General features: G+C 38.8%; 1 protein-coding gene across 4 annotated transcripts in view; it reads left to right on the top strand.

The window, feature by feature from the left end:
• Positions 1-16,657, top strand: part of dgkza (diacylglycerol kinase, zeta a) — a 101,485-nt gene extending 84,828 nt beyond the window's left edge. For all 4 annotated transcript variants that reach the window (XM_080843608.1, XM_080843607.1, XM_080843606.1 and 1 more), the window contains 6 exons: positions 8,609-8,643; positions 10,015-10,064; positions 10,561-10,681; positions 11,262-11,298; positions 11,506-11,605; positions 15,315-16,657. In XM_080843608.1, coding sequence (XP_080699734.1) covers positions 8,609-8,643; positions 10,015-10,064; positions 10,561-10,681; positions 11,262-11,298; positions 11,506-11,605; positions 15,315-15,431 — 460 coding nt within the window. In that variant the 3' untranslated portion in view covers positions 15,432-16,657. The remainder of the gene's footprint in view (positions 1-8,608; positions 8,644-10,014; positions 10,065-10,560; positions 10,682-11,261; positions 11,299-11,505; positions 11,606-15,314) is intronic.
• The last annotated feature ends 2,712 nt before the right edge of the window (positions 16,658-19,369 follow it).

Genomic DNA, 19,369 nt, shown 5'->3' with positions numbered 1-19,369 from the left:
TTACTGTGTTACCAAACCTGACGGGAAAATATTGCATTTGTGAGAGTGAGAGAGTACATCATTTATTTGTTTAGGACTATTCTTTTGTCCTTATTTCTGAATTTACTTTGTATTGATTAATGTAATCAGACCTGGGTTTTCTGAAGCACCATTCACCATTGCATTTCAACTATATGGAATGCCTGTCCCATCTGTTAAATTATAATTAGTTCCCACTGCCAGAATTAAACTGCCACTCACCCTCACTATTTAACACATTCACTCTTTAAATTTGTTTATCGTGTTTATGTATACATGATGTATACAGGCAATGGCATAACCAGAATTTAACATTTGGGCGGCCGAGCATTGTTCTACCTGCGCCTACAGGCTGGTCAGCACCTTTTTTAAGTACCATATAGTATAATCTTTCTTAGACATCACTACTACTGAAGGCCAAAAAGTTTAAAGAACCACATTTTCAAAAGTAGTGAACTAAAAAAGACAGGCTAGATCGGGGTTAACTACAAATTGCCCCAACATGTCTTAGATAGCCAGCCAAACTGAATTGTAACGGTCCTCTGTTGAGATTATTTTACCATAGACATCTCCCACTTGAGAGCTTGTTTCAGTTCTCAATGAGGAATTTGATGGTTGTGATGTGAATGTTTGAGCCAAGTATCTGTGGTGCTAAAAGAAAGAACGTGTTGTGTCACAAATTCAAATACTATGATGATCTCTAAAAGATTCATCTCAAAAAGTAGTTAAGCAAGGGATATTGGATGACCCTTAAAAATGCATGCTGGGTGGTATTGGAGCCACTATGCAAAGAAGAATGCCCATTACACCTCTAAAGTGAGTTATTCTCTGCTACCTCAATGCCACAGTTGCCACACACATCTCGATTCTTCCCCTTGCCCCTTTTGCTTTGTCTTTGTCTTGTCTTAACCCTAGCACTTGCAAGTGTAAGGGCCAGGGGCTGAAAACTTTCCCCTATGAAATGAGACGCCACTCGGTTTCGGGTACGTCATGCGTGACTGTATGAGCTATGAAACTAGCGATTTAAAAAAAAGTCTAATGAAGAACATGGTTGCAAATATATATGTACAGTACCTTGCGTAAGTATTCACCCCCTTGGATGTTTTACCCTTTTATGGCTTTTATAAATCAGTCATGGTCAATATAAGTTGGCTTTTTGGACAAAAAAATACACAAAATAGCTCTCTTTAATGTCAAAGTGAAAATATATTTCTACACAGTTATGTAAATTAAATACAAATATGTAATGAAAATAAGTGCTTGCATAAGTATTCACCCCCTTTATCACCCCCTTTATATAGACTCACCTAATTCAACAGAGGTCCAGCCAATTGGTGCTAGAAGTCTCACAAGTAGTGATATGGGGATCAGTGTGCAGTAAATGTGTCTCAAGTGATTGTAGTATAACGACACCTGTGTCTGGAAGGTCCATTCACTGGTCAGTATTCAGTAATCAGTTTTACTGGCTATTGTTAAACCATTAAGACCCAAGATCACTCTAAGCAACTCAGAGAAAAGGTTGTTGAAAAGTATAAGTCAGGGGAAGGATACAAAAAAATGTCCAAGGCACTAAACATCCCCTGGAATTCTGTTAAATCCATCATCAAGAAATGGATGGATTGTGGCACATGTGTAAATCTGCCTAGATCAGGCCGTCCTCACAAACTGAGGGGCCGTTCAAGAAGGAGACTAGTAAGATAGGCCACCAATAGACCTATGACTACTCTGAAGAAGTTTCAAGCTTCAGCAGTTGAGATTGGAGAAACTCTGCATACCACCACTGTTGCCTTGGTTCTTCACCAATCTAAGCTTTATGGAAGAGAGCCACTGTTGAAAAAAAGGATCGACTACAGTTCGCCAAAAGGCATGTGGAAGTCTCCATGGTCAAGTGGAAGAAGGTTCTGTGGTTTGATGAGACCAAAGTGGAGCATTTTTTCAACAGTGGCTCTCTTCAATGAAGCTTTGATTGGTGAAGAACCAAGGCAACAGTGGTGGTATGCAGAGTCTCTCCCATACCAGCTGCTGAAGCTTGAAACTTTTTCAGAGTAGTCATAGGTGTCTTGGTGGCCTCTCTTACTAGTTTCCTTCTTGCATGGTCACTCAGTTTGTAAGGACGGCCTGATCTAGGCAGATTTACACATGTGCCATATTCCTTCCATTTCTTGATGATGGATTGAACAGAGTTTCAGGGGATGTTAAGTGCCTTGGACATTTTTTTGTATCCTTCCCCTGACCTGTACTTTTCAATAACCTTTTCTCTGAGTTTCTTAGGGTGATCTGTGGTCTTCATGGTGTAACAGTAGCCAGGAATACTGATTACTGAATACTGACCAGTGAATAGACCTTCCAGACACAGGTGTCGTTATACTACAATCACTTGAGACACATTTACTGCACACTGATCCCCATATCACTAATTGTGAGACTTCTAGCACCAATTGGCTGGACCTCTGTTGAATTAGGTCAGTCTATATAAAGGGGGTGATAAAGGGGGTGAATACTTATGCAATCACTTATTTTCATTACATATTTGTATTTAATTTACATAACTGTGTAGAAATATATTTTCACTTTGACATTAAAGAGAGCTATTTTGTGAATTTTTTTGTTCAAAAAGCCAACTTATATTGACCATGACTGATTTATAAAAGCCATAAAAGGGTAAAACATCCAAGGGGGTGAATACTTACGCAAGGTACTGTATACAACTGTGTAGAGCACTTAACAAGACTGTCGTCATTTTTAAATTAATTATAAGCCAAAAATACTTACATGTAGTGTATGTAGCATGATAGCTGGCAAGCTACCATATAAGCCAATGGAGTGGTGGTATACGCACTAATTGTATCCTAAAACTACCGTTTGAAAGCTTCAGTTAAGACCTACAATACTATGCATCGTTCGTGTAGTACATTTCAGATCAAACCGAGTCATTATAAACATATAAAAAGTTGTGTAGATAGCTTTATTCATGTAAAATATTCCTCGCTTCAAGCAGCCATTTTTTTTTTTAAATTCCCGAACTGGTTTCGCTAGGTGCTCTGGGATAGCCCTTGTAGGTAAGTGAGCTCTCAAGTGAGCTCTCAAATAATCTTAAAAATAAGGGGTACATAGCACTCGATCTTATCCCTTAATCGTGATCAAATTGGGTATTGAGACACCACTAGCTCTCACATGAACGCGCAATTTCAAGGGTAAGGGGTAAGATAAGGGGTAAGGGGAAGTATTGAGATTGGGCCTCACATTCATTTGTAGAATTGCTGTGCCATCATCCCTAAAACAGACTTATTGGTAGAATTACAAACGATGACCAATGTCTTGTTGTTGGTTCAATAAATAGAATTAGAAACTTTAGAATCGACATTCGTATTCGTAACATTATGTTACATGTGAAACCTGGACTATGAAGTAAATGAATAAATGTCCAGAGTTAAGAGAAATCCAGAGTTATCAGTATCTGCTATTTGCCTTTTCTTCTACAGTCACAGCTGCCAAAATGGCCTTCTACCAAGAAAAAGTTGCCTCAGACAGTAGAAAACATTACTACTTTTAACAATCTTCTCAACCCTTCACCTCGGCCATCAGTTGCTTCCATCTCTGCTGATCTGCCTTCTACCGAAATTACTCTTACTCTTTTTTTTTTTTTTGTCTGTGACTGAAGCATTGAGAGTACTATGAGCCTCTGCACAGTCATCTACACCATCTGATCTGAACATTTTGGGGAGAACACAGAGTTGGTTTGAGTCGTATTTCATTGGATTCGCATTCAATGTGTCTTGGCAGGCAAGTCCAAAACTCACTGCCTGCATGTGTACCTCATGGCTCTGAACATGGGCCACTCCTATTTTCTATCTACACAAATTCATTCAGCGAGATCATCCACTCCCATGGGTTCTCCTGCCACTGTTATGCAGAACACACTCAGCTGTACTTGTCCTTCCTCCCACATGGCTCAATGATATCTCAGTTTAGATGAGGGACCATCACCTTAAACTCAATCTTTCGAAGACTAAGCTATTGTTAAGTAATCACACTTTGCATTTTCTTGCGGAAATGCAACTCTGATTTATATTAATATTATTATAATTATTATTGTTATTATTATTAATATAGTAATCCATGCTTTTTTACTGTCATTTGATATTGTATATTGTTTTACGCATTTTGTTGTAATATGCATAATGCTTTATTCTGACTGTTGTTCATATTATATATTTTTCAAGTATGTTCTGTAAGTCGCTTACACACTATAAACATAAACATAGATGGACCAATGGGCGCCTGATGGGGGTGCTGATAATGCAATGATGTTCAATGCTTACTGTTCCAAAAAAAATGACACACATAACATGCATTTGTGTGCTTAGAAGTATCCATAGTTATCATTGAGGTCCCCAATAAAGTAAGAAGGTCTGTAAATGGAAGCAGGTCACTTCCATCCATTCTTCTCCTTCTATTTCTATGGTTCCAGACTTCTCTTCTAGCCTCCTGTTGAGCCTTCTTTTGCTCACTGTACTGCCATCGTTCCATTGATTTCTAACTCTTGTCACAAAGCAACAGTTCATTTAAACCTCAAGATGGACTCAGCAAATTGATATGCAGGGTTACAGTGACTTGAGCTGCTGAGTTTTGTGCCCTTACGTGTGATGTCCGCTAACACCCTCTTTGGATAAAAAGTAATGAGAGCTTAGAGCTACTAGTACAATGGAGGGGGATGCTTGGGGAGAAGGTGGGATGCTTTGCTACGGTGGTGTGCATAATGTACTGAACAGGTAATATCCTAGAATGCAGAAGTGGGGTAATTGACAGCTGTGAGTCTTCCCTTTTGGCTCCTCCTCAGCATTGTTTAGAAAACATCATTAGTAAACAGCAAGGCTGGCTCATCTGAAGAGATGTGTTTTGAACCTGTACATCAAAATAACTATAAAGAAGATTAAGTTGAAAAAAACGTAGCTACCCTATAAAAACATCTTTTTAGATATGAGTTGGAGAAATGTTGAACAGTTAACGGCTGTAACTATAGTTGCTGTGCATTTCCACTTGACTTGCTCTTGAAATCATCCGCACAAATATGATTTACACAGGTAACTTTCCACAGAGACTGCACTTAGTTGTCAGAAGTCCAGTGAAAAGTAAAAATAGCAAACATTTTCTTGCACAACCTCATTTACATTAAATGTGTTCACACTCAGACAATCCACCTACACACCCAGCAAATCATGTAGTACCTTGGGGAGGAGATGTAAATTAAGGACTGACTTCGTCTTGTGTTAAAAATATTGTTGTTGGTTTTTTTGGCAGTTAGTCTGTCACCACACATTTTTTTTCATCAGACTTTGAACACTCTAAAGCCCATTATCATCTTGAAATAACAATACAAGCTGTTGGATACAACAAGCCCTTGACTTTAGGAACATTGAGTGTGACAGAGAAAACGGGCCCTGGAAACTGTTCATTAAAATGTTGAGTGGATGCCTTTTCTATTGGTTCCTTCTGGAAACTCCCTAAGGATGGCTTTTATTGGACTATCCCCTTTGGCCTTTTAATCAATGCATTGTGGACTCTTAGTTCTTAATTGCCTGTAGTTCAGAAGGGCAGGAAGTATTCAGGTAAGTGACCTCTCACATCAATATTTCCATTAAAATGAATATTTGACACATCTGAAACTAACTGTTTACAAAATATTTAAGAACATAACAGAGTCCAAATGCTAAGAAGAAATAAGAAAATCCATACAATATCTCTTAGAATGTGGAATGCACGATTGATATTAAGACACTCAAGTATGGCCTGTCTTGCCCCATGTCTATCGTTATATTTCCTCCTTACCTGGGCTGATATATACATGAAGGGTTTAACAGAATCGAGTAAATAGTGGTGTGGAGCTCCCAATCAACTTTTAGAAATTACAAATGTAGTTATTCAATCTAGGTCAGCTATCCAGAGAGATAAAGTTGTTCATCAAGAAATAGCAGCTTCCTCACAAGAATGCACCTACTAAAAACACCTTGTGCGCACACACGCAGACACCATTCACACACACACCATACACCTAGGGAACAAATATATGCTGGGGGGTTTCCTCTGTCTTCACATAATGATTGGGGATATGCTGCCAGGCTGGGGGTGAGTTATGTGTCTGCTGCTACTGAAAAGCTCCTAATTATGGGCTGTTGGTGATGTTCATCTGCAAAAGATTCGTTTTGGTTGACCAAAGTGTATGGCAGGTAAATTTGCTTCAACTCAGATTTTGAATGCTTCTGTTTTCTCCCTGAATTGTGCTCATCACTACCATTTATCATTACACAGAAACTATGTAGCTCAGGAACTGTCCAAATTGTAATGCGCATAAAGAGATTCAGATAAAAACAATAGGAAGAGGTAGATAGAGTAAGCAAAACATTTATTCAAGTAAACTTATTGCTACTTTATTATAATAATGACAAAACATTTTAAATGCTTGTCTAATAAACACATCAAAGGCATCTGCACATTCAAGTGCTATAATTCCACAAAATAAAAAAATAATAAATTGTAGGCTGACCTATAGCGTAACCTAATCTTTTAGGCCTATCATCAATGTATAGCCTCTCGTCGAACTCAGCCAAGCAATAACAAATGAGTAAACACTGTCACTGCACTAATATTGCGTTATGTAAAGCTAGTCCTAACTAATACCTAGGTCAATCCAATATTATATATGTTTTACATTTATATGTAGCTCACCACAATGTCATAGGCCCTGCGGAGAAAGTGATTTTATGAGTAACATTAACTTTAGCAACATCATTCTAATGTCATCATTACGTTTCCTTGAAAAAACAGCGGACTATGGTTAACTTTAATGCTTTAAAAGTAACTTAAAGTCTTATTCTGGTGAAAAGCTAGCTCTCAACATAATGACTAATGTTTTATGATTGACTTCCATAGATGTCTACTGTCAAGTGTCCTCCTCCATTAGAGCCCAATGCAGTATCTATGTTTATATGCCTATGCAGTCAGCATTGAAGGCTAGAAGCTGAGTGTGTGTGAATATCTTTTTTTAAAGTGGTGAAGCCGGTATCAGGTTATGCAACTCTCCCTATGCATCCAACTGATTCCAGCCTCAGAAAAACAAGGCCCACATTTTTCAAACAAGCAAATCTGATGAGGCAGCTTTAGCCTTTGATCAAATATTCATTCAGGAGCAACGCTGATGCAGGATGCTGTGTCTGACTGCTCACATCTGACAAGATACGAGGGACTGTGGCAGTAGCATTTCTATCCCTCCTCTTAATTACCCCTTACTGGATAAAGGCATGAGGTTAGATTCCTTAGATTCTTTTAATGTCTGCTCTTTTTTTTCTGCAGTCCACTGGCTTTCTTTTTAGATCCGAACACCTGTCAGAAATGTATGAGAATGTACTAAGCCTCTTCTCCTTCGCTGGCTCATAGTGGCAGTGGACATGTAGCTCTTTGATAAATCCTTACTCAGTGGAGAAACACACATTATATACAAACAGACAGAACGAATGAAAGAAAACTTGTGCTAAAATATGTATTTCATACATATAATTTAAATACTTTTTGGAACAAACATCTGAGCATTGTTGATTATTTAGGAAAATAATATTTATCGATAGCCCAGAGTGTATGACAAATCTTAAAATGACTAGAAGAAAATAGCTATAGTTTAAAACAAATTCTCTCTAAAAAAAAAAAACACTTTAGGTATTGGCCACTAACACTTAATATGATCCTTTAATTGCAGTAATGGGGATGTGGTCACCCCCACAGGCATTCAGATGGTCTGTCTGCTCAAAGTCTGACTGATCACTCTGCCACCTCATTCCAGACAATTATCCTAGCTAATTCTTCAGGGGACTGGCCTCATCCTGGTGGATTAGTGGGCAGGGGGTCGTCTGTGGACAAGCAGAAAACCAGGAGGCTCAGACAATCTTTCTCTGTGTAGATGGTGCCACACAGCCTCCCTCTAAACTAGGCAAACTCATTAGGGGATGGTGATCTCCAGAGAGTTCTGTGCTTATATGCATGGGTGTAAATGAGTGTGTATTTGGCTGGGTGTGATACAGGAGGAGGACAGTGCTAAGCGTTTAGGAAGAAGAGATACGGAGGCTGGAAAAGCTGTAGTGCTTCGTCACATAATACAATATCTTACCCTGGGCCAGGAAGAGAACCAGGAGGATTCGAAGAGTAGCCCTTTGATATGTTATCACTCCAGTTAGAGGTCCTTTGACTAACCCATCATCTCTTATCTTCTCTGGGACAAATTCACCAGTCGGGGTCATTGTATCTTAAATGAGATTGTACTCAAGCTTTTTTTTTTCAATTATGGATATTTACTGCGATACACCAAGACGTATAATAAGGTAGGTTTGCCAAGGAAGATCTAATTCTCCTGAGAAAGAGCCTGAAAATCAAATCATCAGAATTAGATAGACACAGCACTCAAGGCCTACATCACTAATGCTGTCTCTCCGTCCTTTCCTGTGTCTTTACAAAAACAAAGAAACGTATTTGGAAATGACAGTGATTTGAGTGTGACAAATACCACTGCACATAAATATCTGTCTTCATTTGTCTTCTGCAGGTCTGAGAGGAATGCATTGTGCAGTACAGACTCAGGTAAATCAATCTCTTCTATGAATAGAATAAAAATATCACTGGCAAATGTGCATTGACACTCAGGGTATCTACTGTTTTTCAGTTGCTGTACAAGAAGTGCTCCATTTTCTCATAGGAACATGTTTTGGTAGAAGAAAAAGGTTTCTGTTGTCAGTAGGCTGATAATAGGCCACGCTTGTAAAGAACCTTTGGCAAAGCACTTAGTCTTGATATTTGGGCTTTGCAAAATCATTTTCGGCTTACCCTCCTTGACAGTGGGGTTACTAGAGGATTGGATTTATATTTCAAAGCAGTCAGATCTGGATTTCAGCGGCTGAAAGGTAGGAAAAACGACATTGGTCCTTATTTGTATTCTGGACATCCTGGGTCCTGGCAAGAGCAGCAGACATTTGTATGCCCTGCCTTGACACTCCTGAGAGTTCCTTCAAATCTCTATGGAACTGTATTATGTTCATTCCTGCTCTCCGCCAGACTTGGTGGAAGATGTGAAGTGTTTTAAAATAGTGCAGGTATTTCTATGGGTGGATGAACAGTTTACCAAGAGCATTTCAGCTGGATATTCCAGACTTAGAAAACGCAGTTAGAAGACATGGGTTTGTTTGTGCTGTTCTGGCTCTGTAGTGGGACATGTCATGACAGGAGGATTAGAGGGCACAATCTACAAAGGGTGCCTCTTGCTCTCTGGATGAGGATTTGCCATATTGAGACTGAGACCATGAGAGCTGCAGCAGACTCTAATGTGATTATCTGTCTTAATTAAAATGTTATTTTTCCTTTCATTTGAAAACTGAACCACAGAGAGTAGAAAATAGAGATTGTTGTCAGCGTCACAAAGTGTGCCTACTCAATATAATTGTGTATAGGCGATTCACCTTCAGTATGGACCACTTCTCCAACTATATGTTGCTTTATCATTATATATGTACACTATGCAGTTTGCCACATGGGTTATTTGTAGAGAGGAATACAGTAAACTGTATGATACTGTAACGATGGATTTAAGATCACTGAAGTGAGATGGATTCTAATTGGAGTTTAGCTTGAAATTCAAGACACCATACTATAAAATAGGCAAACAACATCTACTAGTAAACATTCTGTTGATATGCAGGCGGACAGAACTTGGCAGTTGCGATTATATTGGCTCATCTGAGCCAGGCTAATACCTACTTTGAACGTAGCTTGGTGTTGTTGTCTAGATTGGATGTAAAATCACTATGAATGATATTTTTGTACTGTAGTTTTCTACTCATATAGTCCATCCATAGGTGGTCCTCAATATTATGGTTTGGTAATATTACCAAAACTACTTTACATGGCCATGCTATATTTGATCTGATGAGTGCCATACCTTATACTATTCACTTACAGTCCCAACTGAAGAGCTGATTGAATGTGTGAAGAGCAAGGACCACCAAAGGGTAAGGTCACAGCAATAACTGATTAATAACACTATTGAAAAAAACTCCTCAGGGTGCTTTGAAACACATGATAGTTTAAGTATTTATGTATTCATATTTATGCAACTCCATTGTTTGATTAGATACCAGTTTTTTCATCACTTGTATTAAGTCAATACTAACCATCCATACTCTTATTGTCTATGTTGGTGCTTTTGCCTGAGTTTCCAACAAATTCATTTGATTTGCACATTTGACCTCATACAAAACAGCTTACTGTAGTGACATGTATTTGTGCTATTAATTAATCTGTGATACTGTAGTTCTATACTCGTGTACTTACATCGTGTGACTTCATGATATGTTTTGAAAAGCTTTTAGTTTCATCCAAATATATCAATAGTGATAAAGTCTTGACTCTCAATGACCTAGTGACACGTTTAACAAATTATATGTGCTCTCAACCACTTTTACAACCTATACATCTTATGACAACATCAATTTCTATATTTGACAGCTGAAAGACCTCCATAAGATGGGCGGAGACCTAACAGTGCAAGATTCACATGGCTGCACTCTACTGCACCATGCAGTGGATGTGGGGAGCAAAGAGATAGTCCGCTACATTATTGACAATGGTAAGACTTCTACAGATTGCCATCGTACTAATATGACAGATAATGGAATTATCTCGCTTTTCTTAGCAAACCTCAGAATGAAGTTAATGTTATCATGTGTTTAGGATACTACAAATCACGCACAATGAGTTTTTACATAGTATGTACAGTATGCTGCCATAAGCATATAACATTGTGTTATGCTGTATGTATTTAGATTTTTTTTTTTTTTAAGGAAAAGGCAGTTATGTCTTGTGATGTTTCTGGAAGTCAAAGCACAGAGCTACAGATAGGGAGAGCAGAGAAGGAGACATTTATTCAGATATCTTATCTTCAATTCTCCGTACAGAAGAGAGAATAAGCTCCACATGCTCTGTTTATGTGTTCTGTGAATTATGCCACTGTGTGTCAGAAGCACTTGGGCATTGCTGATGCCAGTGGTTGAGGAGGCAGAAGTGCTCTTGGTCAGAAATCACTCCTACGCAGGCTTTTTATGGCACTGTATAAAAAACCATGAATAACCTTGGGCCTGTTCCGTTTTTACTCACAAGCATCAATCTGTTTTTGGCTTTTATTTCACCCATGTTCTTTTCCTCAACAGCACCCGCCGATATATTGGATGTAACAGAAAGAGAAAAGTAGGTGTCATAGTAAAATAGAACATGACTACAAGTAAAACATATCAATCCATTCAGTGACAACCTGTATTATCCCCAATGCTTTTATTTTTTACGTATTATTATTATTATTATTATTTTGTACTTTAATTACCTCAAAGATTAGTTAATGGAAAATAGCCGTATCTGCTCACCTCTCACAACACTGGACGTCATTTTGTTTGACAGTGGGGAGACCGTCTTGCACAAAGCTGCGTCATTGTGTCACAGAACCATCTGTCACTACCTGGTGGAGGCAGGAGCCTCCTTGATGAAGACAGACTTGCAAGTGAGTCAAATCTTCCTATTCTGTTTATCCTCTATGCTAGAGAGGCCTCCGTACTGATGTGCACCATGCACCTTCTTAAAAACGGATTGGATCACTTTAAGAAGCCTTGTGCAGGGCAAATATTTGCACATTTGGGAAACTCACTGTAATCCTAAACTTCATTTCCAGATGAACTTTTAATAGCTGGGACAACTGCTGCCAAGATGTGCTTTTTTTCCCCACATCAAAGTCTAGCAGAGACCCGTTTTCCCTTATCACGCTTTCTATCCATCTCCATTTCCTGTTATCGCTCCCCATTTCCTCTCCTCCACTACTCCTCCAAAGGCTTACTCTGCACCATGTTAATGAAAGCACTCAACACTGCACTGGCCATAAAGACGTCTGGTGTAAGGGTTATTCTCCCCTGCAGAGTTAGCAACTCTGTCTTGCAAAGAGAGGGAGCATAAGTCTTCCGTTAAAGGTCATGTGAAGATTCAGTCAGCTCTGTACTGGGCATGTAGGCTTCTTGCCATTCTGATTAGTTATCCTAGAGGTGGAATACAGTCAGTACTTAGTCATCAGCAGCAGCAGCAGCAACAGCAGCATCTTCGCCACCTCCAAACAGTGGATTTACTGGAGATTCCTGTTCTCTCATTGATGCTCAAAGGGTTTATCATGAGATACCATCTGCATGGCTGCTAGTATGTACCTAATTGGTCACTTTGGTGTAGAATGTGCCTTAATAACCCTTAGCTCTGAACCCCTTTTCCCATGGCATTTGTTTTTCTTTTCCTCTATTCCTGCAACCAGTCATATACCCTTATTGATCTGGCATTCTGTGACTGTCCATCAAAGAAAATAGATTTTCGTGGTAGATATAAGCCACTGGAGAGATATGCCATCCAGTAGCTTTTTATGTTAGCCTGATAGACCAACATAATTCACCCTTAATAAACAGGCCTTCCACTCCCACTCTATCTGTGTCACTCAATATCAGGGTCAATATTTAAAGGTTATGTTAGTTTTTCAACCTGTTTTTATTTGTCTTTCACTCCATTTTTCGTTAAGGTACATTTGTGTTGTAAAAACAAAAATGTTTGCAGACTTAAAATAACTATGTAATCTTGAAGAGATTCCCAGTTTCTCTGTTTCAGGCCTTTTATTTACAATTCTCAATAAATGTATAGAAACCACCTTCAAACAAAAACCCCAAATGCATAGAATGCACAGAAATATTGTGAATCACAGCTGTTTCCTTGACTTGCATCATCTTGTTGGGTCTAGACTAGTACATGTCTGGTTACATCTATTTATTCCAACATTTACGACATTCGTGTACACCTGAATCTAAATGAAGTTAAGGTGACACAAGGGTGTAAACAACATGACACAAAAGCCAAAAACAGCATTAATATTCATTAACATTAAGCGCTTGTTATGCAAGTTCCATTTAAGAATAAGAAAGGGAAGAGTACTTTTTCTCAGTGGTGTTTGAAACCCTTGATAATGAGCAGTGTGTAAGTGTGTGGGGGGGGGGGGGTATTTCCACTTTTGTATAAGTGATTCTACATGAATAACACACCATGCCATTGTTGCACAAATTACTTTGAAAATCATGTACGCATGTACCTCCAAATTCTGAGCTGTGCAGTTGCCCATAATCAGATTAATATCCGATTTAGTACTACCTATGGATGAGGGACAGATCGGATTTGAAGATATCCCATTCCATGCAATTTTGGCTTGTTTAGACTGGCGTGACACATATCCGCTCTGTGCCACTTGTAAACATAGCCTTAGGGCCCTATCTTGCACCCAGCGCAATTGACATTGTCACCGACGCATGTATCATTCCTATCTTGCACCCGGCGCACAGCGCGATTTTCCCTCCAGAGGCGCGCTTCGAAATGAACTTGCGTCGACATGGGCGGGGGCGGAACAGAGAAGGCGTTTCTCTGGCGCAAGTGGTATTTTGCAGTTTCAAAACAACGCCGTGCGCCGTGCGCCATTGACCAAAAAAAAGCTGGTCTAATGTGAGGCGCAATGTCTAAAGTCTGTAACGCGTATTCAGAACGCTATTTTAAGGGCGCATGTGCTTGCCCGCACAGTATAGGACCTGTAGGCTACTACACTTTACTTCTGTCGTCTTCACGAGAGATTTACACCAATTGTTTGGCAAGCCATATATAATTACAAGGAAAATAAAGTATTTACCACATGAGGAAATCATTTTGATATCCGTATCCAAGACATTTAAAAACTAGGCATACATCTAGCGTACACAATTGACCCAAATGATTCAGGTTAATTGAAGCTGCGTGACATTTGATTTATTGTATGGCTTTGTTGCATTTATTTAATGCCAGTATTATTATAAATCTTGTAAACTCATCTCTGTGTATGTGGACTTTATTTATGTACCTTGGGTTTGGTCAGCTGGTGCACTGGCTTGGGTGCCGATTTCCATGCCCCCAAATCCCTGGTCGCTTTCAGGCGTGAGGGTAGACGTGGCGATGTCCTCTGCTGCCGTCAGATCCTGGGTCGAGGCAGATCCACCTCCCGTGAAGGCACGACAACGTGTGTTACCTTCCAGCTTGGATGTCCCACGTCTCCGGACGTCATTATAGCGTTTTCGGCAACGTTTTCGGGTGCCCCGTTGCAGAAACAATCACGGCAATATCTTGACATGCTTGCTTGACTTTGCTTACTTTTGGAGGGTTTCTCGCATCCCCATATATATCTATCTCCCGGCTTTTTACAAAGCCATACAATAAATCAAATGTCACGCAGCTTCAATTAACCTGAATCATTTGGGTCAATGTGTAGGCTACATGTATGCTTATTTTTTAAATATCTTGGATATGGATTTCACAATGATTTCCTCAAGTGGTAAATACTTTATTTTCCTTGTAATTATATATGGCTTGCCAAAAAATTGGTGTAAATCTCACGTCGGTCTCCTCGGCTGTGAACTTCTCCGGTCTTCCACCAGGTAATTCCGCCATCAAAATAACAAGCCGCTATGGACTATGCGCTTCTCGCTCTTAAAGGGAATGTGAAATGACGCTCCGATTGGTTTATTGCATATTACGCCCAAACCACACCTATGGCTGAGTAACCTCCTTTGGACCAACCCTTTTGACACTTGCGCTGGACGCAAGTGTGTTTTTTCCGCCGTTAAAATAGCAACTGCGCCATAGAGCCGCCCACACAGCTACTTGCGCTTGGCGCCGTCCTACTTGCGTTTCTGATCGGCAAGATAGGGCCCTTAGTGTTAAAAGACATCACATCTAGAATTAAGTTTTACTTCTTTTTTGAGTATCTGTGTACTGTCCATTAAAAAGATGAAATAATGCAGCAGTCAGGGCCTAATTCCAAATAGCAGAATTGGGAGCAAGGAACCGGAACTGCCTCATATTCATAAATCTTCAGGTACCTCCTACACCAGATTTTTCAGAACAACTGAAAGGAATGGTAACTTAAATGCAAACTACACACCAACACATGGTGTTAAGGATAGATTGCACTCATGACTGGATGATGTGTGCACATTAAGCTGGTGCCTTTAATATAGCAAGTGCACACAGGTCTTATTATTATTGCTGTCTTTACATTTCAATTTCTTATTTGACAGCCATGATTTGTTATTACTGATTACCTTATAATAATCTCATCGTCTCCCTCCAGCTCTCACTTCTCTTTGACATGATACCATTCTTTCCTCTCACAGGGTGAAACCCCAAAGCACCGTGCTGAGAAGGCCAAGGATTCAGAGCTGGCAGCCTATCTGGAGAACCGTCAGCACTACCAGATGATCCAGCGAGAGGATCAAGAGACTGCAGTGTGATGGAGAACCTGGCCTTGACTCACTTACAAGCCTCCTTTACTTGTGCCAAACCAATGCCAACCAAATATATGGAAGCCCATGGAATTTTGGGAATGCATTTCAACGCCTTCATCTGTAAACAGGCGAGAGCAGCCAAAGAGTGTGGCTAATGGGTGTTCTACTAACAGAAGCAATGTACGTGCAAGATTAGCAGATCCTATATTTATTTATTGCACTGCCAAAAAGCATAGTGTTTCTTTATATGTGTGTGTGTGTGTGTGTGTGTGTGTGTGTGTGTGTGTGTGTGTGTGTGTGTGTGTGTGTGTGTGTGTGTGTGTGTGTGTGTATATGTGTTTTGTATCCGTGAGCCCATGCACATGTGTGCGTGAGGGTGTGTGCGTATGTGTGTGATGTTGGGGGAAAGAGTGTATTTTTTAGACTTTAAAGTTTATGTTGTGCTGCAATATTGAATGTTAGAAGAGTTAAAAGAAAGCTTGGGGGTAACATGGGTTTTGAGAAAATGAAGAAAATGGAAAATGTAAGAGTATTTGAATTAAAAATGGACTTTTTTGTTCCTGTGATCCTGAAACTCTCGATCTCTAACATGAATGGGGGAGATTGAAATGTACTAAAGAGATCAGTTGTGGATTTCAAAAGATAATGTTAGGGTTTTCATTGCTATTGACTCTCAGTAAGGCGTTGTGATAACATTGTACGAGTCGGTGGTTTCAAATGTTTATTAGTTAATTACTGCTGTTATGCTTACGGTCATGTCACTTTCACTTCTCTTTACTATCCAGTTATAATTCACCGTTAGATAGAAGGGGGGCACACTAAAGTTCCCTTTCCTGTATTTCCTTCAATTAACTGGTCTATGATGGAATATGTCAGTGTAAAGCTCTGATTTTTTTGCTACTTTGTTTCGCTTCAGATGTTTTTGTTTTGAATAACAAACTAGTAAATGGTACTGTAAGCGTATCTTAGTAGCGCTCTGTCAAAGCAGTTTTGCACTGTAGGTTCAATTGCCTTGAATATATTTTCTCTCTATGGCTGATTATTGGAATTTCTACTCGATGTACTAAAGTAATGGTTTATTTCAATTGACATTTACAGTCAATAGATGTTTGTATATTTTTTAGCAATGAATTTCTGTGTTGTCATGTTTGTATCATAAAAGCTGTAAATTTGATATATTTTTTTTTCTCAAAGTACAGAGCTCTTTCATCTCTGGTACACCTACTTTTGTGTACTCCTTTAAATACTTCATAGTAGAATATAAGCCTTTGCTGTAAAATTAAAGATGAAAGGACATTATTATTATTATTATTATTATTATTATTAGTCTTTGTGGATACTATTTATTTTCTACTACTATTAAACTTGCAACATCTGCTTTTAAACAAGACATACATTAGGTCTATTAATTATTATTAATGTTATACATAATGATGTTCCCATGCATACATAATTATGTAGTGAAGTTGTATACTTTAGTCACAGAAATTAAGACGTATTTCTGTTGTATTCACTTTACTAAGCGTTCCCTCTTTATCTGAACCTCTGTCACTTCCTAAAATTGACCTGCAGTCTATTTTTCCTTTTCTATTGGTTTCAAGCAGTCTTATTGTGTGGCTCCCTGGTCCACCAATCTAAAATAGCCTGCTTCATGTAACCACATCACTCTCACGGCATCCTGCACAAACTGACAGGGTAGTTACCGCAAGTGTTTCACTTCCACAAAGGAAAGACAAATGGCTTAGCAGTAGCTGAACCAGACCTGAGGATCCTGATTGTAGCACGGCACACACACTGTCATGTGCAAGCCAGCATTTTTTCCCCTTATACAGAAGGTATCGGTAAACTAAAGCAATCCAAGGCAGCAGTGAAGAATGAGGATTTTGCCTGGTACAGTTACTTTTCATTTACTACGGACTATTCCATGGTGTAAAAAAATGTGATCTTATAATTAGAAGACCTGCCCAACACATGCAGTGGGTACTACTGTATATGCATATTTTGTGGCATTTTTTACCAGATAGGTTTCAATAATTGTGTTTCATTTATATTAATTATGCTTGGCAGAAAATAACACTTCTGGCAGAAAATAACACTACTGGCACAATGAAACATTGCTCTTTCAGAAATGAATATAGCTAATAGAAAGATTGTTTTCATTTTGTAGTCTTTTATTGAATGATCTCTGCACCCTTCCATTATTGCTTCAGTTCTAAATGAGCACATGCATCACATGTGGTAGCAGAGTTGTAATGATAATGTCCTTTTTTCTGCATCAGTGTGGAACATTGTTTTGAAGCAGATTCCTTTTTTAGCAAACTATGCTATTTTTTTCATCCTCAAATGTATGATGAGCTGTATGTAGTTTTTTTTCTTTTCCATTTCCAAACCTTTTCTCTCTTATCCTTTGTGCATCAGGTCAGAGTTAGATCTACTGACATTGTAAAAATATCAGAAAACCAAATATAATGCACATTTTGCACATGACAGTTTTTTGTGTCCTGCACTGTTTGAAAATTCCATAGGCCGTTTACAAACAGAATCCTTCAGTATGAAGCCTTAGCTACAATGGCATGTATATTTTATTATGAAAACATATCGTACAGTCGAACCCTCATATGTACACAGTATGGCACATGAACCATCCATCACAAAAATAGGAACTCAAACAATTCAAGGTTGCTACTTGATATCTGTGGTAGTGTTTCATGGGTGATCAATACAGTTTGTTGTTGACATAATCGCACTCAACAGACTGTGGAAAGATTACACTGATGTTAGCCTCTACATGGACTCAATGTTCAGACTGTGACATACCATCAGTCAAGGATGTCTTTTCAGCCACAAATGAATGCAGTGCAACAAGAGAATCTTTATTTAGTTGCCATTTTCAAATTTTAAAGATTCTTTTCAAATGAATCAATGATTTGCATGCAGTACTGGCCCTGTGGAGGAGCTACAGATAGAGGTGTATTCATTACCTGTATTTAATGCTGATGTCTAGGTTTATTTATCAGAGCATAATGTACAAGACTTTCCTCAGTCGAGAGTAGATGCTTTTTACTTGATATAGTTACTAGCTACATTCCCCTCTGCAGTCTCTGCAAGGGCATACAATAAGGGATCAGTAAAACACCTTCTCCCAATAGTGTCATTAGTAATAAGCGACACGTTGAGGTGCTTTACTACGGTGGCCCTGAGCATCAAAACACAACAACATTTCACAAAACATTTTGAAAGCATATCGATTATGCCCTCTGTTAAAATATTCCCTTATGATTTCAATGTCCTCATCCATCCTTGCAAACTGTTTACATTAGTAGTAGAAACAGGAAATAACATTGAACTGTCACCAGGCACTTTGGACTTGTCACCAGGGACAGCCCACAGGAGATGTAGAATGGATGGAAAAAGCAAGGAGAGATCAGAGGGAGAAAAAGTCCAGTAAACATCATGCACAGATGCACAGAGGTATTTACACATCATATATCTGTGAAAGCAGTCTTAAACTCAGTTAGCAGGCAAACAAATTATATTCAGTGCAACAGGACTGTGAAAGTTAGGATGTACCTGCAAGTTAACATACTTTGCCATGAGTAGAATTTCAAATGTGCGCACGGATCATGAACACGTCATGTTTACCAAAGTATAAATAAATGATCATTTGAATGAATAGTAAAATTGTTATTATATCAAGTGTATCCAATGATTTTTGATAGTATTTGAATGTTAATGAACCATATTCTGTCATGATGACTTCATTTAGTTACATTTACTTGATAAGTTTGAAAGGTTTATGCGAGTTGCTGTGCAATTCAGTGAAAAAACATTGATTATACTCAAACAAACAAGGACAGCATGTCCATCACAGTGCAAATGCAACTTTGATCCTCAGAATCCTTTTATTTTGAGGTTAACACCATGACCAAACCTTGTATCTATGC

The sequence above is a fragment of the Sprattus sprattus genome (genome assembly GCF_963457725.1).
Source record: "Sprattus sprattus genome assembly, chromosome: 8".
Taxonomy (NCBI): Eukaryota; Metazoa; Chordata; class Actinopteri; order Clupeiformes; family Clupeidae; genus Sprattus; species Sprattus sprattus.
Note: the sequence above shows the minus strand (reverse complement) of the source record. Positions and strands in the feature narration are given on the sequence as shown.